At 40.2% G+C, this 27,978-nt stretch overlaps 2 protein-coding genes across 2 annotated transcripts in view; one reads left to right on the forward strand and one right to left on the reverse strand.

Moving 5' to 3' along the window:
* Nucleotides 1-24,132, reverse strand: part of ttc7a (tetratricopeptide repeat domain 7A) — a gene marked incomplete at both ends in the record, with an annotated part of 73,185 nt that extends 49,053 nt beyond the window's left edge. Inside the window, 11 exons of the mRNA XM_079248694.1 lie at nucleotides 558-641; nucleotides 3,454-3,591; nucleotides 3,760-3,823; nucleotides 6,593-6,762; nucleotides 6,971-7,049; nucleotides 10,245-10,366; nucleotides 12,059-12,189; nucleotides 16,818-16,986; nucleotides 17,137-17,300; nucleotides 23,007-23,196; nucleotides 24,076-24,132. Of these exons, the coding sequence (XP_079104820.1) occupies nucleotides 558-641; nucleotides 3,454-3,591; nucleotides 3,760-3,823; nucleotides 6,593-6,762; nucleotides 6,971-7,049; nucleotides 10,245-10,366; nucleotides 12,059-12,189; nucleotides 16,818-16,986; nucleotides 17,137-17,300; nucleotides 23,007-23,196; nucleotides 24,076-24,132 (1,368 nt within the window). The remainder of the gene's footprint in view (nucleotides 1-557; nucleotides 642-3,453; nucleotides 3,592-3,759; nucleotides 3,824-6,592; nucleotides 6,763-6,970; nucleotides 7,050-10,244; nucleotides 10,367-12,058; nucleotides 12,190-16,817; nucleotides 16,987-17,136; nucleotides 17,301-23,006; nucleotides 23,197-24,075) is intronic.
* Nucleotides 24,133-24,715: 583 nt separating this feature from the next.
* On the forward strand, nucleotides 24,716-27,766 carry mcfd2 (multiple coagulation factor deficiency 2, ER cargo receptor complex subunit). The gene is made up of 4 exons (XM_079249430.1): nucleotides 24,716-24,786; nucleotides 25,852-26,041; nucleotides 26,163-26,322; nucleotides 26,399-27,766. Exons 2-4 carry the CDS (start codon nucleotides 25,860-25,862, stop codon nucleotides 26,528-26,530), a joined length of 474 nt encoding a protein of 157 aa, XP_079105556.1. The 5' UTR covers nucleotides 24,716-24,786; nucleotides 25,852-25,859; the 3' UTR covers nucleotides 26,531-27,766.
* Nucleotides 27,767-27,978: the final 212 nt, after the last annotated feature.

The raw sequence follows: 27,978 nt of genomic DNA on the forward strand, positions 1-27,978 counted from the left end.
ATATTGGACCACATGCACAAGCACATGTGCGCACACACATGCACAGACACACATGGGCTGGCCCTAAATAGAAGCGGATCTGACGACACTGAGGCGGCCCCCCTATCCTTCTAGGGAGCAGACTATTTAGAGAGATCTCCATTGATCTGCAGTGTCACTTTATCCTGCAACCCAGATCAATTTTTCTGTCACACAACATCGCACACACACACATTCAAAGAGGGACAGAGAGAACGAAAGAGAAGCATGTAAGTTATTCAAGCTTTTTCTGAGGATTACAACTGTACGCTGCCATGACGACAGCACTCACAATAAATGATGGTTCAGATTAAGAGGCTTGATAAATCTACTTGTATTTATCATTTGAGCAGTAACCAGTTAATTTAATTTTATTTATCACAAAAAACAGCCTGAGTGCTTCGATGTGAAGCTATTTCTTGAAAGGTAAGGAGCACTGAGGTGAACAGGACAGAGGCATGGCAGAAGATAGATGTTTCCTTTGGGTGTGGTGTGCTGTGTGTGGTTGTGGTGTGATATATAAGGAGAAATGAGCTCACCTTCCCAGCCGCCATGAGTGACAGGCCCAGCTGGTGCCAGAGGTGGAACTCGTGGAATGAGAACTTCATGGCTCGCTCCAAACACTGAGAAGAAATTCAGACAAACATGTTTTGGCTACAAACTTTGCACAGGTAGGATGATTGAGCAGATTATCGGCTCGTGACCATGCGGTCAGGTGTAGGAAATACTTCTACTACTTATTTTTCTTTTTACAGCATAATTCAAGTGATTGGGCAGTGTTTTTGGCCACATCTTTATAGCTGGAAATTGCTTGTCAGTCACCACTCACCACCCACTCCTTGCTGTTTCAGTACATAATGATGTGATTGATATGTGTGGGGGGCTTCTCAGTTGATGTTGCCAGTCATGTGGCAGCATGAACAGGGCCTACCTCATATTATGACTGAAAAATATGAATAGTATGCGCTTACTGAAAATGCTGCTGGCCATGTGACAAGCAGACAAGATTCGATATTGTAAAGAGCCAAAGCACATTATCATTCCAAGTGGGAGCTAATTAAATAAGAGTCTGCTGAATATGTAACTAATTTGTCCTGAGTTTGCTCTAGAATGAAAAACTGAAATGAATAAAGTGGGAATTACAATGTTTCAGTGATGGTTGTTGCTCTGTAAAAAATAACATGGCACTGCAAATGACTTTGCTGATAACAGCGCTGAGCATTCCTACTGCTGCTAAACAGTTAAAATAATCCATAATAAACCTCTGATGTTAATGTTTAAAACTGGAAATGAAGAAAAGCCAAGCAGTAGTTTGGAGCAGTGAGGTAGAAAACTTACAGTACTTAAGGGTGGCATAAGAAAAAATATCTGGGTATTTAAATAGGCAATGCTTGCTAACTAAACAAGCCATGATGTTTAACTCCAGTAAAACTTTAGTAAATTGTACTATGTCAGTCAGTATGATGTCAATTTATAATAATTTACTGCTAAATTTAAGACAAATGTCTTTGAGCAGTTCTTTGCTAATAATTAAGTCTGAGAGTTAATAAATAATTTTTTTTTATTATTGTGTTACTCCGTATTGTGAGTCAAATTAGCCATCAGTGTTAGGGATAGATATTTTGCCTGTGGGATAAAGAACCAATAAGAAGTTAGCAAACAAACAAAGAGAGCAGGTGTTATAGCATATAGGTATTAGCAGCAAAGACCTGAGAGAGCCAAACCAGTGAACTGTTTGAAATAGCTTTGATGCTAACTGGTAGCTGGGACTCTGTTGGTAAAGTAAGTAGGCATTAAATGTTATCACTAGTCCTGGCTTAGAAGTAAGTCCTAAACTAGGACTTGGTTCAGTTCAGTGAACTTGTGCTTGGCTAAAACACAGACTGTGCAACCAGGCGGTAGTCATGTGTAGCAAAATCCTGATGGCTAACAACTAGCTTACAGCAAGTGGCTGTTAGCTACCAGGACTAGTTGCTGGTGCTGGAGAGAAATGATAAATGGTGGTAAATCAATATATTTAAAAATCCCTCTTCACTTAATGAGAAAAAAAGTGTTGGGTCACATTTAAAACTTTTTAAAGGTGTGTTTTCAGGTTAAGAACCTTGATATATGATTGTGAAGAACACATATAAGCTCTTTGGGTGTTAATAACAAGGAAATATAGACTTAAAGTATTTAAACAAGATGTTTACAAATTTAGTTTTTCTATTTAAATAATTAGAGAGAGCAGAACACAGTTTTAAATCTGTACAAAAATACTGTACCTTTTAAAATTTATCTTCAGTTCACATGTGGCGATAGCAGACAAAATTACAGAATATAAACCAAATATCTTCCAGTATTTGGTACATAGCTTCCTTATTTTGTTTAGACTCGTCCTATGAAATTCAGCAGGGAAATTTTGTAGAAACATGAGGCTAGATTATGACAAAAGACAACTGTAACATCTGCCATTTTAAATAATCTCTGTATAGAATAATTACAATATTAAAAAAGCATGTTAGTAGTTATTTGGGCACCTAATAGTCACGCTAAAAGAAACAAGCTTTTCTATGAAGTACAACCATTATTTCCTGCCTAATAATGAAAGCATTGGCAAATATAAACTAAAAAATACAACTTGTATTAAAGTAAAATACTGCATAATGTGTAACTTAGCTTTTACATTACAGCTTAAAGAGAATCTTTGAATAAATCACCACTGTTTCTATCTTGAATATCTCCCCATACTTTACAGTAATAGGAGAGCACTTGAGAAATCCAGCATTTTATTAATATAAACTTATTTCTGTGGTATCAAGATATCTTAGTTATTTTAAATTATAGAATATAACTTAAGAATTTATCAATACCAGAGTTTTGTAATCAATCAGTTTGAACATCAAAGATGCATTGCACTGCATGCCTGACATTTAATTTCAAATCAATGGCCCATACCATCCTCATATATCAACAAATCAATCCAGCTGTGTAGGTGGAACTACATCAGCGTTAGTGTGTGGTCTCCGTCGTAAAATGACTATGAATCAGTCAGATGGGTGGACAAACCTAATTCTAGACAACCCCTCCAAACTCCGCCTCTCCAACTTCCCACATCTGGGTAGAGGTCGTATAGGGAGGGGTAACCGACCTCGTAAAACAAAGGTGAGAAAACTGCGGAGGAACTCTGATTGAGAGGAGGTGGAAGGAGCAGGGGAAGGCAGACAATGTGTGAGGAAGGGGGTGGGATGCTGAGAGATGAAGAAAAGACAAGAGAGGCAAAAAGAAAAAGACACATAATCCCTGCGCTCAAAGTGATAAGGACATTCATTAAAAAGTTTGGCAAAGGCAAAGCTCTCGCAAGCACGTCTCATCTCTCATTCTTTGCCTCCCCCCTTCCTCGACCTCCAGCACGATGTGTGGGTATAGGAGGAGGAGGAGTGTGTGTAAACACACCTCAGACATCATGGCATACTGCCCTCTCCTGGCCATGCCGATGGTGAGCAGGTCGTAGACGGAGGCTGCATCCTGCAGGCTGGCCTGCCGGGCCTCGGCCTGGTCTGGAAGACGACTGATCACTGCCTCACCACTGGCCTGGACGGACAGAGACGCCAAATGAGGAAGAGGGCGAGGAAAATGTGGGAAGCGATGAAGATAGACAGTCCAAGCTGCATTACTCCTTTTGTGCTTTGGAAAGGGAGCAAAACTGAGAAGAGTGAGTATTTGTGTTAGTGTAAGTGTGTGTGTGTGTGTGTGTCTCACCATAGACTCAGTGATGAGCAGCAGCAACACGGCCTCCTCTATCACGTCCTGTGGACAGAAGCACCTGCCAGGACACAGAAAACAGGAAATAGTACAAAACAGGAAGTTTATACCTCTAAACACACACACACACACACATACCAAGATAGTCCAAAGGTGAACTGTCGGGAGTGTCTGGTTTCTGTCTCACCTGTGGGGCTGTAACACAACGCCAACCACCCTGGATGTATCAATATACAGCATCATCTCCAATGACACACACTTTCAGCTAACGCTACCAGCCGTCATCTCGTTCGCCTCTGCTACTTGTCGGGCCATTTTAAGGGAAATACTGATGAAAACACCATTTATTTATTTAATTATTTATGGGGTTTTTTTGTAAGAAAAGATGACAAAAGCTACGAACAATACTGACACACACAGATTTCTCTGGGGGAATTCTCGTGTTCCTCCACTCCTAATCTCAGACAAGAATTCAGATCTTCACTTAAGATAGTGTGGGCTGGATTAGTCATGTGGCGGTGACTAAGTATGGCTCATCGCGTCTGAGCAACCAGCACAGGATCCCTGCACTGAGCAAAATGTAGAAATGAAGCAGCAGTACGGTGATGCAGATGACTGTCCTGAGCAGACAACCAGTTTGTCCCTTCAGTGAGTTTTGCACCATGTTATGTCTGATTCCATCTTATCTTTTTATATTATATCAAGCAATGCTTTGGTGATATGTTATGTAAAACTTATGATTAATACTCTTTCCCACAATAGAACTGAGTTCACATGTGTCCCATACAGTTACACACTAACCCTTTATAGGGTCTGGAAATAAAAGCCTTTGGTTGCTGCATCATTTAAAATGACTGTTTCACTTTGTCATAAAAAAAACAACCATCTTTTGGTTTTAAAAATAATCACTGAGCTGATCTTTAGCCATCCACATTTTGGGTCGCTTTAACCCGCCGCAGGTTTTAACCTCAGACAAGATGACCTCTAATGGCAAGTGAGTGGTCTCTGCAGGACAGAGATAACCAAAGGTGGAATTAAAATTCCCATGAGCACCCACCCAGATCACATTGCACATTTGTACTTTTACCATAAAATATAACCCTGAGTTCTACTGTTGTTTTTCTCCACTAAATGTTGAAAAAAATTGTTGATAACCATCATTCCATTATACTACATTATGATCTCAAATATGATCGTTTCCCCACTGTCCTTTCAGTATTTACTACTGCGTTGGACAGTCCTGAAGCCAGTTTCAGTCATTTCATTTTACTGATGCCAGTAATTTCACCGCTCTGCGACAGATTAACATATTTTTCATCACTACAGAATGTGTCTTCCAACATGGCTGTTTTTATACAGAAAGCTGCTCATCGGTTGCATAATTATTTGATGGGAAGCTCTTAAGTATTTGCCAAGTTAAATCCAGGTAGTGACTTTTTAAACAGGCAGTGTACTTGCAGGATTTTTTTTTTTTTATAAAACTTAGTAAATACTTTCATGTTTAGCCAATAAAGCTGATTCAGATGGAGCTTTATGCTTGAGTCCTGGCTGCTTTGAATATGGATATTATGATACATAGAGGGTTCACATACATACTCCAGCTGTCACAGCAGAAGATCCAGGTTGTTACCACAGTAATTCAGAACATGAATGTCAGTAATTCAGTACACAGGAAAATTAGAGAAAAAGTCACTAAAAGTCACAAGCCTTGACAGTGTTGAAGTGGTTCTATTGTGATGGACTGCATTATGTACATCTCACTGCTACAGGGAAGGATGTATAAAATGAAGGCTATAAAGGAAAAGGAGGCCTTATAAGAGAAAGTGAATTAGAAAAATGAAATTAGAAATTAGAGGATGAAAGTGCAGCCAAAGACAGACTGACAGCTATCAGAGAGGAGAGGATGTAAGTCTCAATCACAGGCCTTCTGGTTGTATGCTGCGTGTGTACTAAGGCAACATGACCCGTTCGATGCAGGCCACTTGTTTCCAGGTCAACATGGGTTAAGTGTATGACTTTAAAGCCGCAGGTAGTTAGCGCTAGCATTAGAAGTCCTTCTCTGTTGTCTCTGTGTATTGTTGACTTGGTACATTACATGAGAAGGATGCAAGCTGACAGGATGACTGAACAAAAGTCATACTTATGAACTTACAGTTGTGCTCATATGTATTCATCCCCTTTCATTAAAGAAAAGGCTGAATTTACTTAAATAACTAGAGACTTCATAAAGGAATAAAAATTAAAAATTTGCAAAAATATAATTTAGTAATATAAGACTGTTTTTTTCATTTAATTGAGTTGAAGAAAGAAAAAACAAACAAACAAACAAATCGGTCCTGGAGAAATTAGAGCACTTTTCTGTTGAACAGTGGGACAAAATACCTGTCAACAGGTGCAGAAGTCTGACTGAGAGGAACAGAAAACACCTGACTGTAGCGGAAACATTAAAGGTTTGTTCAACAAAATGTTAATTTATAAGTGATGTAATATGTAATAAATGATCTTATTTGTTTGCTTTTTAAAAAAATATTTCAATTGAACCAGAATTAGAAAATAATGTAATGATTTTTGTAAAATATATCAACTTAGCTTAAGTCAGTTTTAGCTTATTTTACAGGCAGCTGTTTTCTTCCTTCTTTAATGAAAGGGTATGAATAAATATGAGCACAACTGTAGACTATATTCTAGACGTGTAACTTTTTTTTTTTTTTTTAGACATGTTTAGCTGAGCGCTGCACTTGCTGGCAACTGAAATTATAATCGGATTAAGTCAGACTGAAACATGAAGTGGCTGCGAAAACAATGGCGATGAAACGAAGACAATACAAACCCATCAGTGTTGTAACGTTGTGGTGGCTTGACTGTGGGGTACATGGCGTCTTTGGAGGCAGCAGCTCCCTCTCTGTGGAGCCAGACAGAGGGTGGGGGGCCCAGTGGGGGCCAGTAGCTGTCCTCACTCACGGAGCTCAGCAACACCTGTGCAAGCTTCCTTGCTGCAGACTAGGATGCAAACAGTGCATTTACAACTGCATTAACATAGAGAGTGAATCCTGATTAGATGGCCACAAATACTTCAGATATAAAAATCAAATAAAAATAAAGATAGTACCGTTATTTTTACTCATCAAACTAGAAATAATCAGATTAGATAAAAAGGCTGCAGATGTAAATCTATGACAAGACAAATGTTGTTTCCTGAGCTGCTCACCTTCCTGAAGCTCTGAGACCCTCGTGACTCCACCACCCTCAGCACTCTGCGCAACTGGTGTGCACCCTGTGCAAGATGACTAACACACAGCAGGGGCACATCAGCATGTTGCGAACATAAGACAAAAAGAATACACAGCAAGAAGAGGTTGAGAGACATGAAGGATATTAAAAAAGAGCAGAATATATCTAAATAAGAATAATATTAATATATCTAAATATCTAAAAGCATATTAATTATGAGAAAATCTACACTTGACACATTAGTGAAATAAATGGAAGCAGAAACTATTATGACAAAGATGATAAAACATAAAAATATAATATTTTCCCACATTTTTTATTCATATAAACTTTAGGGGTGGAACTTGATTTAAAAAAAAAAATCAAATTAGTTACAGGCTTTATAATAAATGTATCTAGTTTATTCAAGTTTTATTCGCATAACAATAGTTGCCCCAAATTATTTGCAAACATTAATTTACAGCAGCAAAAATTTGTTGCTTTTACATCGAGCCAATAGGAGCCCGCGGCAGTTCCCACAGCTCAGAGTAAACTATTCGTGTTTTACGTATTCAGCCACCATAAGTCTACGATAACGCCTGAAAAAGTCGCTAGATTTGTCCGCAGATACGTCTGCAAAAAAAGTCTGGCCTGAAAAATATATTGTGCTAAATATTGTGCAAAAAACCTTGTTAGCCAAGCTCCACCATGTGAGGAAATCCTGCAGGAACAAACGTTCCACGTTGTTTGAAATGCAAATAACAATAAATCTGCATTAATTTTTTTTTAAACAGGCATTAATTTTTCTATAATTAAAGAATCATAATAATGTGCTCACCCCATAATAATGTCTCACCTCTAATAAACATAAATACATATCATTCACACGTCTGATTCTGTTTCTGAACTTTTTATTTCAAAAGATTTTTGGGGAACTGTAAGAAGGTGGATGAGAGGAATCAAAAGACCCCAGACCAGATCTGGAAGCTGAGGAATCCCCCATCTGCACATGGTGGGGCGTTTTCCAAACCAGCTGAGTTAACCAGCAGCAAAATATGTATTTTTACACAAAATTGAGTTAAGAAATAATCAGTACAGCCATTTAATTTGCTGAATCCTCCACATATTAGCTGAATAAGTACTTGTTATGTGATTCTTGCCTATTTTAATTAAAGACCTTTTATTTCCGACCACTTTAAGTGGTCCAGACTTTTTTCCAGCCTGAACCTTCTTAGACAAACCATCTTCCTTCTTTTTCTTCATTTCCACCGTTCATTGATTGATTGCTGGTCATTTCTTTTAGTTAATATGTGTTCAAGAGAGAAACAAAATTGCACTCTTTTAAGATGAATTATAAATCCCAAAAAATGGCCTCATCATTATCAAACTAATGTTTAATTTGCAGTTTGAGAAAAGCATCTAAATGTTTGTGTTTGCCTTCACGTTCACGACCGTTTCCTTTGCTTTTTTATCTGACATTGATGCTTTATTATCATTAAAGGTGGAAATGTGTGTGTTTTCAGGTAGTCATCTACAAGTGCTCCTTTTTGTTCATCTAATGCAGCTTTCAGCATGAAACCTGAATACCACTCTCATCGCTTTCATCCCATCATGCAACAGCTTCTTTTAACCGACAGCTGTCTCGTTTGGACTTTTGTTTCCTGTCAGTCAACCAGCTCATCACTTTGAAATGCAGATTCATTTGCATTTTTAACTCTTTAATGCTGTACGTATCACACATTCTCATACCTGTCTTCTGCCGTCACCTTCTGCACTACAATTATATTGACAACTACACAGTAAACATAGGACATAAAAATAAGTATTTATTTTTATTCATATTTTTAAAGGGCAAAATAAAGACTTGAAAAGATTTTTTAAAAATTAAATTTCTCCTCATTTTTTCTTGGATCAGGCTTTGAAGAGTTAAACTTATAAAGGTTCTGTGCAAACATGCTAAACTACACATTGTTTCTTTCTTTTTTTTTTTTTTATTAAATATTCAGGAATACTTAAAGAATTCCTGAATACAGCAGGATAGGATGCATTCAGGAGTGTAGGATTTCATGCACTGCTTATGCTGAGTACAATTTTACTTTCATGTATACATGCAAACGACATTAAAATGAACAGTTTTCCAGTAGGGCTGCACAACATTGTTAAAACGTACGTTGAGCAGCAGGTAGTGAAGAAAGCAGATGCATCGTGGGAAACCAGAACCTTCCATAACCCTTTGAACAGCTTCCTTAACCTCCTGACTACCAGTAGTTCAATTTGTCCTCTGTGGAGGACCTTTGTAAACCTAAATATTTTTATCTCCCTGAATGCTACTGAACTAACATCTTTTTGTCTTTAAAGAGGACTTTTAGTGCTTTTAAATGGTACCTCATTTGTGTGTGGGGGGGAGGGCTTTGTGAACTTTCTTTCTCTCTTCAAGAAAAATGGCGTCCATTGCAACAAGCATGTTTTATGGGAAGAGCAAAAGTGCATAATACTTTTCTTTGTGCTGATTTTTACTTGAAATTTTGTAGTTATATTTTCATTGAATATCTTATAAACACATTAAATCGTTTCTTAGATAAATGTAACTATATTTTATTAGATCTAAGAATCAGAACCCCAAGACTGAGAACCAATAGACTGAGAAATACCTCTACGCCTCCTGCCGTAGCATTTCTAAATAGACTCAGATGGCTTTACTACTTTTATGCCTTTTTATTGAACAATTATCTTTTGAAGTGATTTTATTCTCTTCGTAGCGTCTTAGTGCCTTGTTTCCTGTCTCATTTCTATTTCTCTTTTTTTTCTCCTCTTGATCTTTTCTGCAGACAATCAGTTGACGTGAGTGACGGGATTTTATTGTGTGATGTTTGGAAAGACCAGTCTGTAACTCCAGTTTCTCCATTGAGGACAATGAGTTGCTAAACTGAAATTTAATTGATGAACAAAGAAAATATAAAGTTTTGCTTCAACTGGAGCATTGAATTTTAATAATTCCTGTGCTGTGTTTTACGCCTTTTCCATATTTACCTCAAAATATAAACCAAAACTAAAACTGTGAAGCTTACAGTATTATTGGGGTAACGATTTGCAGCAGACAAACAGATGAACTTAGACGTTTCTCTATGCTGACAACACTGACATCTGCTGGAACGACATAAAAAGTATCTCTGCTGCAAGATTTGGGCAAAAGCTTATTTTCACAGAACTTCTCAGAACAAACAACATTATAATGAAAGGAATGTAAAGCTCACCAGGAGGCAGACACTCACCCTCTTTGCAGCAGACAAAGGTAAGCGCTCTGCAGTGCAGCCTGCAGGAAGTAGCCCAGGTCCATATCCATTGCTGAATGGAGGTTGGTTTTGGTTGCTTTAGAATGAGGCGTTGTTACCACCTGCAAATACATTCACAACAAAGTATTGGTAACTTAAATATTATTGTTTTACCTTTTCCCTGCTGTTTTTGTTGATTATTTGTCTAAAAGGACTGAATGAACACAGATCATCTGTTTGTCAGTGTGTCAGATATAAGAGGATGTAGTCAGAGCTTAACCGTTTGGAAAACTGTAAAATTCACTCACTTAAGGTTAAAGTCAACGTTGGATGAAGAAATGTCTTATTTGAAATAAATTTTAAAATTATTAGATGGATAGCTCCTTAAGATAAAACATCTGGTTTTCAAGGCGGTCCAGTAAACATAATCACCAGCTACATTAGTATGTCCACCTTGTAACTACCAGGTTAAACCCCTTTTTCTTCCACAACTGCTTTAATTCTTGGTGTCATTGTTTAACAAGGTGAAGGAAACATTCCTCAGAGGTTTGGCTCCATGTTGACATGAAGCATCACACAGTTTATGCAGATCTATGATGAGAATCTCCCGTTCCACCACATCCCAAAGCTGCTCTGCTGGACTGAGCTCTGGTGGCTGTGGAGACCGTTGGAGGATGTTGAAGAAAGCAGATGGAGATGATGTGAGCTTTGTGACATGGTGCATCATCCTGCTGGAAGTTTCCATCAGAAGATGCTACACTGTGCTCATAAAGGGGTAAAACATGGTCAGCAGCAATACTCAGATAGGCTGTGATATTTTAAACCATGTTGGTGCCACGGGACCCAAAGTGGACCAAGAAAATATCCCCCACACCATTACACCACCAGCAGTAGTGTAAATGATGGAGCCACTGTCCTTTAGCTGGAAGTATCAGAGACTCTGGCGGTTGTTTTTCATGACATGTGTTACATTGATATTGTTTGTTAGCTGTTCTAACTGTGTTGAAGAGGGTTTTAATCTTAGTGGGATTTTCCTGGTTAAATAAAAGTTAAATAAATAAAATCAGTCTGAACTGTTGACAGAAGGCAGGAAGGGTCCATACAGGCGTCTACAATCCAGGTGCCATAAAGCAAAAATCTACCTGTGCATTTAGAGCCGGCTCATCTACCTGGCAGTGGAGCTGAGTTAATCCAGTTCAGCTGGTTTAGTGACTGGTTGGAGCAGCTGCTGGACAGGACTTTTACTTAATGGCACCTGGATTATACACCTCTGGGTTCATGATGTTTCCACCCAATATATCATCTGCATGAGGAGACTCATCAGACCAAGTGTCAACAGACCCTGAAAATAAACAAGAGATAAATTGATCAAATCTATACTTTTTGTGAAAATAAAAGTAGATGTGAAAACACCTTTAAAAAATAGTTTTCTTATTTATTGAAAATGTATTTAAATCGTCTATTTAAAATGAATTGCGTGAACACCTGCAATTATTTATTCATGTGATTGAATTTTCTTCCAAACAACAACTTGGTTACGTTGAAGGCTTTCAGACGAGGTTGTGCAGTAATTATAACCACGGCAACCGTCTGCTCTTTTCTTTGTCATTGCACACATGGAAGCACAAACCTTTCATGGGGAGAACGAGGAGCAAATATACTTAAATAAGAAATATAAACAGGCCAGTGGAAAGAAATGCTGAATTAACAACAAGCATGTCACACAAACAGGAACACACCTTTCTCCTGTAACAGCAGCTGGATGTCATACAAACACACACGTCACACACATTCTGTACATGTATGAATGGCACCTTATCAAGTTCCTGCAGGTAGGACAGAGCTGCATCACAGGCCCTGAGGAAACAGGTCAGACTCTCCTCCTCCCTCTCTAAAAGACGGATACGAGACACCGTAGACAGGGTCTGGTGGTCCAGAGACAGACCTGAAATGTGAGCAGAGACTCGTAAATTTTCATCCATTTCATCAAACCAGCGGGAAAAGTGTGAGGCTCAGGATGAAGACGAGCTGTAGGATTTACTGGAGGAGACTGCAGCTTTTTGTGTGGTTTGCAGCTAGTTAAGAGTAAGATAAAAAAAAAAAAAAAAAGATAAACAACCTAAATCCTGGAGAATTACTCCTTTGGGATGTTAGATGTTCAGGAGTGAGTTGTGGGATATTTAAGTTTTGGCTCCATATATGTGTTTGTTTTATTTAGGATCTGGAAGCATCCTCATATGGAAACAGGAAACAAACCGGCTCTCACTTCCTCCCCCTCACAGCTAAAGACCACTGACTCCCAAATGTCAGAGAAACCAAAACATCCAGCTGAAAATATCATTCTCAAAAGAAATGCCAGCATTTCTGCCAGCAGGGTGACAGAATTCAGACAGACCAAGACTTCTCGTAGGAGGTCGTGGTCTGGTTGGGACGCGTCTTCTGAGGATTTCACCATCTCAAGCGGCATGTCATCACCCTAAACCATGGCAATCATGGTTTAGGGTGATTTATCTCCAACAACTGCTGGATTAAAATGTTCAAGTCCTCCTAAAATGTTGTCTCTGGCGCCATCAACTACGTGTAGATTTCCTGTTTTTTTTATATTTGAATAAAAAGTGACAGAAAAAGAGAGGAAGTAAACAATCAGAGGGATCAGGAACTTTCCAGGGCCGTCAGAGGCCCGTGGGCAGAGCGCTACCTCAGGGCTCCGACGCTGCCGGGCCAAATCAAATGAGCAGACAGCTGCCAATTGTCAAGACTTCATCATCATCATCATCCTAATATCCACATCTGACTTCATTCCCACAGCTATACGGTACATATCACACAGAAAGAAACCACATGACGGGCAGCTTCACTGCCCACACCACCCCCCACCCCCCACCCGGGGTCTGTTTGCTCAAGGCGACTTCACAGCCCACTGTAAATATCATTTGGAGGGAAGAACAACAAACCACGGAAATCTAAATCAGACCATTATTGCAAGAAAATTCTTTTATGTTTCATAAGCATGAGGTCATGTCCGATTACCAGGAAACAGGGAGTGTAACGACATAATGATGATGATGATGATGATGATGAGTGAAACAAGATTATGGACTGCTTGAGTGTAATGTTCTGTAAATGTGATCTTTGGCTCTTCCTAATGCCTTCAGTCCGAGTGTCCATTTACACCAAAATACTTTAGATTTGTTAAACTAGAACGTTAAGAAGGATTTTTCAAAACAAGGCAATAACTAATGTGTGAACGCACCTCTAAAACCTTCCTTGTCACATGACTTGCAGGCCTTAAAACTGTGGGTTTTTTTTTTCTAAATCTGCTAAGAGACAGCAGATGTGGGATGATTCCTGTTTAAATCATAGTTAGCAACACGACGCAGCAGTTTGTCTGCATGTGACCAATGATGCAGGTTGTATCTTCTCTTTTCTCCCCTCAGCCTCCGACTGTCATCCACAAGCTGAGGTCAAGACTCAGATAAAAACATCGAGCCGTCACTGACAGAACTATCACGCTGATGTTTTCCAGACATGTTCCATTTATTTTCATAGACTGGATTTCATCAGCTTTCCACCCCCCGTCCATCTCGACTCCCAATCCCCATACAAGGTCATTTAGATCTTAGGGCCGTGATAAGTCCCAGCAAAGGGATGAGGAGCTTAGTTCTGCCCCGTTCTGTTTGAAATTACATCAATAGGTAACTCATCCTCCAGCTGAGATACTGTTTCTATATTTAGCACATATTTTTGTATAGGAACAACAAATAATGGGATGTAAGACCACAGAATGGTTTCCTGCTCTCTAAACGTTACTAAAAGACAGATAAAAGTTCTTCCATAAAACTTCTTCTTACAACTTGCAAATCACTTTGAGAGAAAGATGGATTGTAAAACTGTCGCTTGTCCTGTTGGTGAGACAGCTACCAGACAAGACGGCCTGGTAACGACCACTCCGTTTCTGTATGGCCGCCATCTGAGCGTGCTCCACACTGCCAGCTGTAAACTGGACTAGTTTTTGGTAAAGGTTGAACTCTGCCAGGGCTGCTCTTTGTCACCAATTTTATTGATAACTTTTAAAGAAAGAATTTCTAAGCACAGTTGAGGAGATCTAGTTTAAGGTCCTCAACATGGGTCTTTAGGCCTGTGATGGACTGGTGACTTGTCCAGGGTGTACCCTGCCTCTCGACCAATGATTCATGGAATAGGCTCTGGCTTTCAGCGATCCTTAATTGGACTGAGCGGTTAGGAAAAAGACTGAATGAATGAATAAACATGGGTCTCTCCTTTTTGTAAAAGAAGAGATCCTGTTTGCTACAACTCTCAGTGAAGTGGTTTACTGTCGAGCGTGAAGCAGCTGAGATGAGATGAGGACGAGCACCAGGATCCAGGGTAGGGAAAAGGTTGAATGTCTATTCCAGGTCGGGAATGAGATCCTGCTCCGAACTGAGAAGTTCAAGTATCTTGGGGTCTTTATCAGTGGAAATAAGGGAGCAGGAGATTGACAGGAGAATCAGTGCAGCATCCACACTGATGTGGACTCAGTCAGTTGTGGTGAAGAAGGAGCTGAGCTGAAAGGTGAAGCTCTCAGTTCAGCAGCTGATCTGTGCTCCTACCTTCACTAGTGGTCACAAGATGTGGGTAGTGACAGAAAGACCAAAACCAAAAACACAGGCGGTGAAATGACTTTTCTCTGCAGAACGTCTGGACTGTCCCTTTGATAGGCAGCGAGAAGCTCGGTCCTCCAGGAGGGGCTCAGAGCAGTCGCAGAGCTCCCTCGCATTAAGAGGAGCCGCATGAGGCGGCTCGGGCATCTGGTCAGGATTCTTCCTGGATGGAGGTGTTCACACATCCTACCGGGAAGAGACCTTGGGGAAGAACCAGGCCACCCTGGAGGGACTACATCTCTCGGTTGTCAGAGGAACACCTTGAGATTCCCTCCGATTAGCTGGAAGAAGCAGCCAGGGAGAGGAAAGTCTGGGCTTCTCTGCTGCTGCTGCTGCTGCTGCTGCTGCTGCTGCTGCTGCTGCTGCTGCAACCCGACCCCAATAAGCAACAAGAAAATGGATGGATGGATTAATGGATGGATGGATGAATGGATGGATGGATGGAAGGACAGATGGATGGATGAATGGATGGATAGTTGGGTGGATGGATGGATGGATGAATGAATGGATGAATGGATGGATGGATGGATGGATGGATGGATGAATGAATGGATGAATGGATGGATGGATGGATGGATGGATGGATGGATGGATGGATGAATGGATGGATGATGGATGGATGGATGGATGGATGAATGAATGGATGAATGGATGGATGGATGATGGATGGATGGATGGATGAATGGATGGATGGATGATGGATGGATGGATGGATGGATGGATGGAAGGACAGATGGATGGATGAATGGATGGATGGTTGGGTGGATGAATGGATGGATGGATGGATGGATGGATGGATGGAAGGACAGATGGATGGATGAATGGATGGATGGTTGGGTGGATGGATGGATGAATGGATGGATGGATGAATGGATGGATGGATGGATGGATGGATGGATGGATGGATGGATGGATGGAAGGACAGATGGATGGATGAATGGATGGATGGTTGGGTGGATGGATGGATGAATGGATGGATGGATGAATGAATGGATGGATGATGGATGGATGGATGGATGGATGAATGAATGGATGAATGGATGATGGATGGATGGATGGATGGATGGAAGGACAGATGGATGGATGAATGGATGGATGGTTGGGTGGATGGATGGATGGATGGATGGATGGAAGGACAGATGGATGGATGAATGGATGGATGGTTGGGTGGATGGATGGATGAATGGATGGATGGATGGATGAATGAATGGATGAATGGATGGATGGATGGCAGCTTTTTTATTCAGTGTTATTAATGCAGCTTCTTCTGCTTGCTTCACATTTAGAGCTCATTAAATCTTTGTTTTTACTGCTTCCCACCTCTTCTGCTGAAAAGAAATAAAAAAAAAAGAATAAAATCTGAGTTTATACGAAGTCTAATGTGGATTAATGATGTTCTTTTGGATCTAAGTTGGGTTTTACTACCAACAGCTGGAGTGACCAGAGTGATGAGAAACCTCCCAGAAAAGCCTCAGATTTAATCGTCATTCTTGACATTTCCCATGAACTCTGTTACTCGTTGACTTTGCTCATTTGTCCCTTTGTTGGACTTTCTGCTTTTCATCAAAAGATCTCTCTCTGCTCTGATAAAAGTTTTTAAAAAGATTGGTTTTTTTTTTTTTTACAGTACAGCAATATCAACAACAGGTACAAAGAAGCTCATACCACTGCAAAACCACTGAGCTTCTCTATTATTTGCCAACGAAAACAGTGTAAATAAATGTCTATAAGAGAGATAGATACTCTATTGATCCAGAGGGAAATTCACTTCTTTGAAAACTGTACATGAATAATGTACATTTATATTGTTTCATCCAATCTGATGTATGTCTAAAGGATGTCCTGTACCGTGAAGGCTAAATTATTCTGGTTTTACCACCTGAGAAACACCAACACAACTTGTGACAGTAACCTTTAATGACGAATGCCTCAGCCAGTAAGCGGAGGTGGTAGGTAGGCTGGTCGTCCTGCGTCAGCTCCTCCAGTCCCACCCTGGCACACATTCCCTGGGCATCTCTGTAGCGGCCCTGAATGTAGTGCACCTTGGCCATGAGCAGCAGGGCTTCATTCAAGTACCTAGGCTGCAAAACCAAATGAAAGAAATGGTTGGAAATGTGTGGGAAGAGGTTTATGTGATCATTCATGTAGTTCATTTTGGACTTTTAAGGTTAAAAAAAACTGTTTCAGACAAGATGAAAGGAATGGTTTGAGAAAGTCGAGGCTGGACTTACTGTGAGACGGCCTCGGCTCAGGACGGTGTTGATGTAGCCTTTGGCCTTGGAAAGTCTGGGCTGAGTCCTGTCCATCAAAGGTGTGGAGCTCCGTAACTGATCCATGTTTTCCTGTATGCACTCCTCCAGCAGGGCTTCGGCCATCAGCAGCGTCCCGTAATCATCTAGAGGGGATGGGAAATGTTACGTTTCTTGGAGTTGGTCTCAGCTCGGGGTCACAAGTCATTTCCTTCTGGAGCCAAAGCAAACCTCTGCCAGTCTTTTAAAAGCAGCACCGACTCAGAGAAAGCCTCCCAAAATTGTCCAAAAGTCCATTTCAAAGCTATAGTTTCCATTTCTCTCATTCCTTCCCGTAAACCCTTTAAAGCCACGAGCATGCGATAAGCACTCCAAAGCACCTTCGCTGTTAAACTTCGCTGTGTTAAACTTAACACACGTGCAATAAGAACTCCACACTGACTGGGTTGATGGGAAACCAGCAGCTCCCAAACTTTTTCTACAGGCTTCCCTTTTCATCGACCCCAATAATGTCAAGTCCTGATGCTTACACAGAAACATATAAAGAACTGCGCCATGACAGAGTCATTAGTCTATCGCAGGGATCCTCAATCCTGGTCCTCAAGGGCCCCACGGTTTGGGAACGACTGGTGTAAACACATTCACTCCTGAGTAAAGACTTTGTGTTAGTGTTTCAGTGAGTGTGTGTGTTTTCGTGCCAACTCTTTGATCTGTGTTTAGATCCTGATATGCTCGAGATGTTTACTGGTTGTTTTTATCAGCACATTGAAGGCTGAACCATCTGAGGGGGGAAGGTGGAGGATAAACAGGGGGTCCTGTTAATGCTTTCAAACAGGCTGGAGCCTAAACTGAGGAAAAAACCAATCCTGGAATGAAAGTTACATCAGTGAGATGAAAATATTCATGTTTTAATACGAGACTGATTCTTTAAGACTGCAAAAATAATAATAAGAAGAATACTGAAGCAATACAGAGATAAACGTCAGACTGCTTCCAGAGTGAGAAAAAAAACACAGTGATCCACAAACAAATAAAACTGTTTTGGCTCATTCTGTCTGTTTGTATTATGGTTAGTTTCAATACAAATGATATAAACAGCTGTTTTATTATCTTTATTTATTACCTTTCTAACCACCAGGACAACATTTGACATACTGATTTCATTAAAAGTATGTCTTTAACATGCACTCTAGTACAGACATGGTAGCAGGCCGCCATCTTTGTTTCAGAGCGTGGTCTCTCAAATGAGACTGCACACATCCCAGGGTGTTTTTTAAAATAGCAAAAACAATTACAATGCAAAACATAATAATCATTTGATAAATAGAATGAAATATAAGCTTTTAAACCAATGTTTATACTCAGTTTTCAGTTTAATTCATGTAACAAGCAGGCTGCCTCCATGTCAGGATTTCTGGAGGTCTTCTGGGATAAAAGCAGCTGTTTTTGATCTGTCTTTCATGTCCTCTCCACCCCAACCAGTCCAGGCAGATGGCTGCCCTCCCTGAGCCGGGAGGTTTTCTTCCTGATAAAAGGGAGTTTTTTCCTTCCCACTGTCGCCGCATGCATGCTCAGGATGGGGGATTGGATCGAAGTCAAGATTCACTGGAATCTGTTGGTTTCCCTTATCGAGGCTATTTATTATGAACTGGCTTAAATTGATGCATCTGTAGATGACTTTGTTGCGAAGTGGCGCTATCAAAATAAAGCTGAATTGAATTTCTTACACAATCTGACTTAACATCTGCCACTTGCATTCTGGTTGAAGCACAGCAATCAGCGATGCTACTTCAAACTAGGAGTCATGAACCAGTTATTATTAGGAGGAAGTTAGCTGAAATCATGTCAACACAGGGTGTAAAATGAAAAGTTTCTGCCATGGAGGCTTCCTGTGTGTTGCTGTTTGCTCAGGACAAAAAAGCTTCACCATCACTGCAGAAGACCTGCTGCTTCTGGCAAAGACGCCGCTGGACACAAACGCAGCAGAAAAACCCAAATCTGCGTCTTGATGACACCATTTGCTGCAGGACGGAAAAAAAGGCAGGAGACGTTGTTGGACGAGTTTTAGGAAAACCTGGAGCATCATTTTCACTGCAGCTGGATAAATCTGCAGCTGGATGAGTGCAGAGTCAAATTGTTTTAATTAAATACATACTATCTTTAAATATTAATCAGTTAATCAGAGTTGTAGAGCCACGTAGAGGAATTACCTCCTGCGGAGGTCAGGTGAGCATACAGTGAGTGTCCAGTACTCAGACAGCATCTTCCTCTCTGACTCCATCGTAACACCATCCAGTTCCAACCCCCCCCCATGCTGCTGGGCTCATGGATCAGGTTATTGACCCTGCATCGTGTGCCCCCAGCATGCATTAACACAGACGGTATAGATGGTGTTAGGTATGCATCGATAATGATACCAGTATTCAAGTATCAGTTCAGATACTATGAGCATGTTGTACTGGGTATCCATAAAAGTGTTCTCATACCTGATTCATATGTAAAAATAAATAAATGAACAAACAAACAAATAGATAAATAAATAGGACATCAAATTTAACGTGTAATGAGTTAGTCCTTCAAAGGCTTTAGCGCATAACCAACAAAGTTATCCCTCGTTCTGTATTAAAAACACATATTCGGCATTATCTCTGCGAGATATGTTTGTTTTGAGCTTGTAAATCTTACTAAAACTAACTTTATCCTCCTTATTTATAAAGTTTCTGACAGTTTTTACAACTGACCACTCAGTTGTCGCATCTGGCTTTCTGGTCCACCCTTCTGACCAGTGAACTGTTATGGGATTCATTAGGTCAGGTATTGGTGTTGGTACAACAAGCAAGCCTACTCAAAATGTAAGTACTTGTACTCGGTGACATCGTGCATCCCTGAATGATGCTGGTCTAGTCCAGTTTATGATCAATATGTGCAAGATACCTGCTTCCCTCCATCGTCTCCACATCGAGCGCCTCAGTGGGAAACAGAAAAGCTTCTGTTTCAAAGTTGTCATTATGCTTTGTATTTTGTTTTTGCTGCCATCATCTGACCAAAACATGAAACTACAGGCCAGGATGAATAAAACAAAAATAAATACATTTCTTATCATTTCCTAAGACAACTTATAGCTTCTATTTTTGTATCTTTTATTTTATTATCTGTTGCTGTTAACATGCAGCTGAAGAAAGGAGTGTATGCAGTACAATGGAAACTCTGCAGGATACCTTACCTAGTGGCAAAATATAGTCCAATAAAAACAAACCAATAAAGTTTCTTAATATTCAAGTATCATTAAATCTTCCTGCTTCACTACATAAAGAAGACATCCAGAGGAAAGCTGAAACAAGGGACATAGTGTGTGAAAGCAGCACACACGTCAATGTTTTTTTTAGTTTTACACTGAAGTGGTTTGATTTAACGTCTATAGAGCTCCTTTATCTCTAATCTGCAATCAGATCACCTGATGCAGTATAAGATCAGCTACTGTCATCCACATGGTAACGCCACATTAATTTAACACTTGACTGCACGTGCAGGCGAGAACGAACAGCTGGTTTCCAGAATAACAGCAAACTGCAGCAGTCAGGTCACTTGAACCCATATTTACTCTGGGAAGGTGAAGGGTGGAGGCGGGTGCATTAGTGACTTGCTAAAGTAATGCCTTATGAGGCATAGAATGATAAGTGTGTTTGCATTTCTTTGAGCGCATATGCAGAGTGGAATGATTTCCGGTGTAACGTCAGGGAATCAGCAGGACTGCTGGAAAAGTCATGGTACTGCTACACTTTCTTTCACTTCTATGATTTAAGGACATGGTGACAACTCGTCTGGTCTTTAGCATGTCCGAAAGTAAGTAGACAACTTCAGATGAGTGACAAGGTGGTGTATTATAAGTCTAAAGGTAAGCCAGTACATGAACAACAGTACAACACATCATCTGTCAGCGTATAAAACTGATCATAGCAGCGGTTCATGTCACTGCTTCTTGTCTGATGATTTCAGCCCCATGTGGGGGACTTTTGGTCCAGTCCCATTTACAGTGTCGCTTCATTTCACAGAGATTTGTTGTATTTCAACACCTTTTTCAGTGTTTGCTGCTGTGTTTGGGATGATTGTCCTGCTGCATGAGACAAGTCCAGCCAAGCTTTAGCTGTCGTTCTGATGGCTTTGCATGTGACGCTACAGCAGGGGGGGGGGGGGGGGGGGGGGACCTTGACCCTCTCTCTGACAGGTTTCAATGTCTCCCTGTTCCAACACACCAGATTGAAACTGATGAATCAATGTGTGGATCTTGATAAACTGTTGATTTGACTCAGGGGTGATGGAGCAGGGATACATGGAAAACCTGCGGGACTCCGGGCCTCTAGGACCAGGGTTCCCCACCCCTGACTGACTCGAATACTGAAAGGTTCTGCGACTCCAAAACAAGCCCAGATCAGCTGGTTTGAAGCGTTTGTGTTTGTATGTTGTGTTGTTTTCCTCTAAACACGCTGCTGTGCTTTTCTGCAAACGTTCTCCACTTTGCTCTCATCCGTCTAAAGAACATCTTCTGTAGTTCAGCTTTTCAAACCTGATCCAGGCTGTCATGTTCTGTTCGGAGAGCAGAAACCAGCAAGCCTTTCAAACAATCAGCGCTTTCTATTTATACTGTCATGAACTTTAACATTTAACATGCTAACAGAGACATGGAGAGTCTGAGCTGTAGCTCTGCTGTTTTTTCAGCAGTTTCTCTGCTCAGTCTCACTTTCTGGCATGTCAACTTAATTCTATATTATCTTTTAGGAATGGCCTTACAACCTTTCTCAAACTGATGGGCAGCACGTCCTGCTTTTCTAAGATCATTTCTGATGTCTTCCCTCCTGGGCATTGTGTAAAGTTTTACCAGCAAAAAAGACAAAACTTCTACTTTCATAGAGGTGATCTCATTTGCTGTTTGTTTTCCCCACAATTTCTGCATTTTTGGTTTGATTCGGTCCCTGATTTTGAAATTCAGAAGAACATGAGTGAAGAACAAGGCGAGCGGTACTGCAGAGAGTTAAAATATTGTTTGGACAAAATACTTTCTCTTTTTTTTTTTTTTTTTTAAAGCTCTACAGCTCTGAAAATACCAACAAAAACAGTAGAAATGATCAGACTTATGCAAAACTTTCTTTTTCACCTGACTGCAGCAGGTGCTACTGTCTGTTCTGCATCTTGGCGGTAACACAACACTTTTGACCGTGCATGCACACGTTCATTGTTTACTGTAAACTTCAGGAGTGGAAATTTACTGTTTGACAACATAAAGTGGCCTGATCTGCTGTGGAAAATGTCAGTCATTTGACAGAGTTTTTTTGTGTGGACTAGATCTGTTCAAAGAACCTTCAACTACAGGAAGTCAGTCTAACTTGTTGGGAGTCCAAGGTCCAACTAGTGTACAGCATGATCTCTGCACTGTAAGAAATATCCACCCTGGAGAAAAGAAAATTAGATTCTCACTTAGTCTTTTTTTTTCTAACTAATTATCTATCAAGCTTTATTTGCAGCTCTGTGTTTCACAACAAATCTTCCTTTTTTCCCCCAAAACAAATGACTAATTTTTAACCTGATTAAAGCGTTAAAAAAAAAAAGAAGCAAATCCACTTTTTTTTCTGGAAACAACTTTCTGAAACTTCCCGTGTTAAGGAGTGTGTAAACAAGCTTGTAGCGGACATCCCATAAACTGTCAACCTGACCGTGGACACGTTTGGCTTTGTTATGGCTGACTGAACAGTTTGTAGATCACAGAGCAGTAAAAACAAGAAAGAAAGGCAGCATCTAGGAAAAGAAAGGAAACTGCTAAACTCTGAATCGTCCAGATGTAAACTGCTGTCACTCACCGTCCTCGTGGATCCGCGCCGCCTGCATCTGTTCGACCATCGCCAGAATCTTTCCCCACTGACACTCAGCCCGGTACCGCTCCAGCTCCGCTTCCAGCCGCAGCTGGGTGAAGGAGACCCGGGAAGCCATGGCCGCTCTGTCCCGGTGATGGTGACTGTACTCCCCGGACACAATGGGAGTAACTGCGGACTACCGGGAGAAATAAATGTGTGATCTTTGACTGGGCAGGGTGGGTGGGAGGGTGGGTCATCCCTGGACAGGCTAAGAAAACCATTAACGCAAAACCAGTGCAAGTTCCAGACATGACCAACATTTTTAGTTGCCTAATTATTGTTACAAATGATTTATCTTATTTTTGCATATTCAAAGCAAACCGCATTTTTACGCTTGTGCGTGATTTCTTTAAATTTTCTTTTTTTTAAGGATTTACAGCCGTGTGGGAGTTGTTCCTTCAAACTCATGTCCTTAATCTTTCTCTGTTAACACTAACTGGATCAGGTAGGGGCTTAAGAAGCAGCGATGCAAACAAGGCTGCAGCAAAATGTGCAACACAACTAAAGCTGCAAGGTGCGTTTAAAGAGCTGCAAAATTCTCATACGGTTGCACTTCTTTTCATTTCGTACAATAAATGGGTTTATTAAAGAAGGAAAAACAGTAATAAACCTGTTTTGCAGTAGTTTTGGAAGGCTTTGTCTTTGATCTGGGTTCTAAACCCAATGCTAACCATTTGGCTCTGTTACAAACAAGTACATCTGCTAGTTTCTGCTCGATGCCATTTAATTGAACTTTAACTGGGATAGCTGGAAGAAATAAATGTGTAATACTTTTTTAAAAATTCCAGTAATAATCTAATCAAGGAGCTGAACTTGGCGAGAAAATATAAGCTAATGGAAAAGCTGGGGGAGGGTCACTTAAACCCACTAGCAGTAAAACAAAAACATAATTTTACTAATTAAACCACAACACAGGGAGTAAATACAGCTGGGGAAAGGGGAAAGAGGGGGGGTGTCATTAGTAATTTACTACTGTGACTACTTCAGCTATTTTATGACATTAAAGAAAAAAAACCTCAAGCCTCTTAAAAAGAGATTTGGCAGCGTCATTTTCTCTCTGGAAAGCTGACATCTGCTCGACATGAAAGGCGCCTGTCCGCTCCCCACTACACCGCGCGTCCCTGCACGAGCTGGTGAACCTGACAGAGCAGCGCGAGCTGAGCGGCTGCTTCTCTCCCTGCTGACGTCAACAAACAGGCGTCGCAAAGTTTTCCGACTGTGCGCAGATAGTTCACCTTGTTTAGCGCTTTTGTTTCAATGAAATGTGCAAATTTTCATAAATACACAAATATGTTCGTTAACTGACATAAACATTTCCATCTGTCAATTACGCGATTTGCTTTAGAGACTTTACGGTTTAAGTGGATTTTTACATGATGTAAGAAAAGAAAAAGTTGGTTTCTTTATTATTTCCAATAATATGCTGGAACAACCAACTACTGAGTGGACTCACACCGTGCCTAAATATCACATCCCATCTAAAGTGGCTTAAATGAATGATAATTAATTAGTCGTTATTACAAAAAGAGGATGTTAGTGGAGGGAATTCTCTCGCTTTAGTTGTTTCATCTTTGATTATTTCAACCAATCACAATGAGCTGTCGTGTCCAAGACTAGCTACGGCAAGCCAGCGGGTCTGAAAAGGTTCTGCTCTGTTTGTTCATTGCTAGCAACGAAGTGCGGGGAAAACGCAACAGTTTGGGACGAAGATACAGAATAATTAAAGGTTTGTACTGCATTACTATTTACTGATATCAGAAAATATTTTGTCTTAAGTTGACAGGTCTTGCATTGAACTAACTTGTCACTTCAACGCTGTTATGAAATTAATAATCGCGTTAGCAAGTTTTTTATTAGCTAACCTCAGTGCGTGTTGTCACTTGTTTACAGCATTTAAATTGAAAACAACATTTCCTAAAAATGATAATGAAACATGTACGTCTAAAGATTAATGTGTTATTAGCGCTTCATGTTTATGTATTTGTCTGTCTTTAGTGTGCAGATTATCTCCCAACATTGACTTTAACATATGTTGCACAGGTGAGACACATGTTAAAGTCTTTGATTTGTCATTGTGGACAAATGTTAAATTTTTATTATGAAAAAGTCACCGTTGGATAATAGTCACCTGTCAAAATGATGAAACAAATGTTGGAAAGACATTTGTAGAAAATGCATAGGTTTATTTGCATCGCTTTAATGTGTTGTAAAGTGGATGAAAACTAAAGTAACACAGAAAACACAGTTAAAACAAGTGGTTTTCATATATATATATATATATATATATATATATATATATATATATATATACATACACACACACAGTGTATATAAAATTAGGGGTGGGAAAATCACATCGAAAATCGGGATTTTTTTGCTTCACAATTTTAAAATAAATTTTTTGTTGATTTTTTTTTTTTCCAAATAAAAATATTTCATTAAAAAAAAAAATGTTGTCATTTTTATTGTTTTCATTGATCTTTTTATTGTCTTCTTGGGCATTATAGGAGCAAAATGATGTTCTGGCTACTGGGTTGTTTTTTCCTAATTGAAATAAATTTTTTAAAAAAATGACGTATTTATTTATTTTGTTTTTAATCTACAAAAATCAGCATTTTTCGAAGAATTGTGAGAACCGCAATTTAAATCGAATCGACACCCAAAAAATCGGAATCAAGTCGAATCGGGACAAAGGCATATCGTCACAGCCCAAATATATACACACATATATATTTATATAAAATCTTTGTTTCTTTTCTTATTTTTCTGTCTCAATGTCTTTTGCTTTCAGTCTGCAGAATGAGGAGTTGGTGGTGTCGTGTCCCATGTTGGAGTCTGCTCCATCTCCTGTCCTTCATGCTGTGCATCCACTCTCATGTGGTTGCAGCACATCAGGAGCAGCAGCCGCCGCCTGTCATTGGAGGCGCTGCTCACGTATCCCACCATGGCCGACTGGACAAAAACATGGTGCAGGACAAAGAGTGAGCCACGTCTTTACTAATACGATTCAGGACTTTGTGAACTCTGACCACAACCACAAAAAGTGTTTGCCGTTTGTGTATTCAAAGGGTTTGTTTGCTTTTCTTCTTTCTTTGCTGTTAGTCACATCATGGAGCATTTGGACGGAGTGATAGACAAGCCGGAGTCGGACATGACACCTCAGGAGCTGCAGCTGCATTACTTCAAGATGCACGATTATGATGGAAACAACCTGCTGGACGGCCTGGAGCTAGCAACAGCGATATCACACGTACACAGAGAAGTAAGTAAAGTGTGCGCAAGTATGTTTGCATTGGTCCTGAATTCTGTTTATCAAACATTTTGTTTTCTTTCTGCAGGAAAGAGGAGCGAACACCCAGCCAATGAGAGAGGAAGAGCTTATTGCGCTGATCGACGACGTTCTGAGAGACGATGACAAAAACAATGATGGATACATTGATTATGCAGAGTTTGCCAAGTCACTGGAGTAAAGTGCCTTCCGGCGTCTTCATGTCCATGAAAACAGAGAGGACTCAGCAAAGTAGAATAGAGGGGGCCACAAGAGAGCGTTTATGGACCCGAACTGCTAGGCTTTAATGGACTCATCTTTATTTTCTGTCACAAGCGAACAATCAGGGGAACTTTTAATTTCTAAAGCTTGTGATAATTGAGACAAGCTGATAGGAGCACAACTGATTAAAACAAAACAAAAACATGGAATACAAAATGCTCATAGTTTGACTGTGTGTGTGTGTGTGTGTGTGTGTGTGTGTGTGTGTGTGTGTGAGCACTTCAGAGATCTTTTTGTTTTGTACGTCCTCTGGTTTGTAAATTCCTTTAAATAATGTAATTTTTAAGGGGTCAGCTTCACCAAATTGCTTTTTTCTTTTTTTTTTTGCAGGCTTAATCTTTTTATCATGTTGTAATGTTGGCAGACTTTCTGCTCCGTTTGTTAGCCAAACAGAAGCAGCGTCCTTTCTTTTTCCATTAAAGTGAGAAATTCTGCATCCCGATTGGCTGATTGTAAAACGAAGCACTTTTAGTCATCAGCTCTGATGTTTGGTGACGCTTTCACAGCAGTTTGGTCGAATGACTTCTTTAAGAGGTCGTATTCACTCAGCGTGCTCTTGTAGCATTTGACAGAATGTCGTCACATTAAATGGAAAAGTTTCCGGTAAAACACAGACAGTAACACACATCGGCTGTTTGAAACTCAGCATAGTGGACCAAATCATTCCTCTGGGACTCAACTTCATTCGCTGTTTGTTGGAAGCATCGCGACACAAAACAGGAGTCGACTTCATCAGACAGAAGTTACATTCGCATATCTTCTCAGTAGCGTGAGGCTTCGTGCTCCCCCCTCCCCCCCACCCCCGAGGCAACTTTATGCTTCATTATTGTTTTAAAACACTGAGCCAGTTATTGTTGACTGTATTTGGTCAGCCAGAAAATACTTGACTGAAATCTGTTTCCACAGAGGGAATGTAAAGCAGAGCGGCGCTCAGCTCGCAGAATAAGCTAGACTGAAAGCACACAGGCTGATCACTTGAACGCAACACGTCTGCTACAGATGTTCAGCTGCCTTTTAAACATACAGATCCATCAGGTCAGATTAGATATTTTCATATGGATGAACTTTATTTTTGCCATTCAGTGTTGAATTTTCAATCATTTCAGTTCTTTGAGATGTTAACGCGTTGCAGCAGACACTACGCTGGAGTGTTGATGGAGGATAAAAAAAAATGTGACGTGATGTCTCTTGCTTTTGAGGTAAATGGTGTATGTTTCCTCTTTATTAAAGTTGTGAAATCAGACTGAGAAGCTGTGGTCTTTGAAGCTCTTTCAACCTGAAACGTTAAAGCTAAAGATATTGCAGTCTATTTTGTGTGTGTGTGTGTGTGTGTGTACTTGTATTGATCATGTTGTGAGAACATAAATG

This window comes from Telmatherina bonti (assembly GCF_933228915.1).
Source record: "Telmatherina bonti genome assembly, chromosome: 11".
Lineage (NCBI taxonomy): Eukaryota > Metazoa > Chordata > Actinopteri > Atheriniformes > Telmatherinidae > Telmatherina > Telmatherina bonti.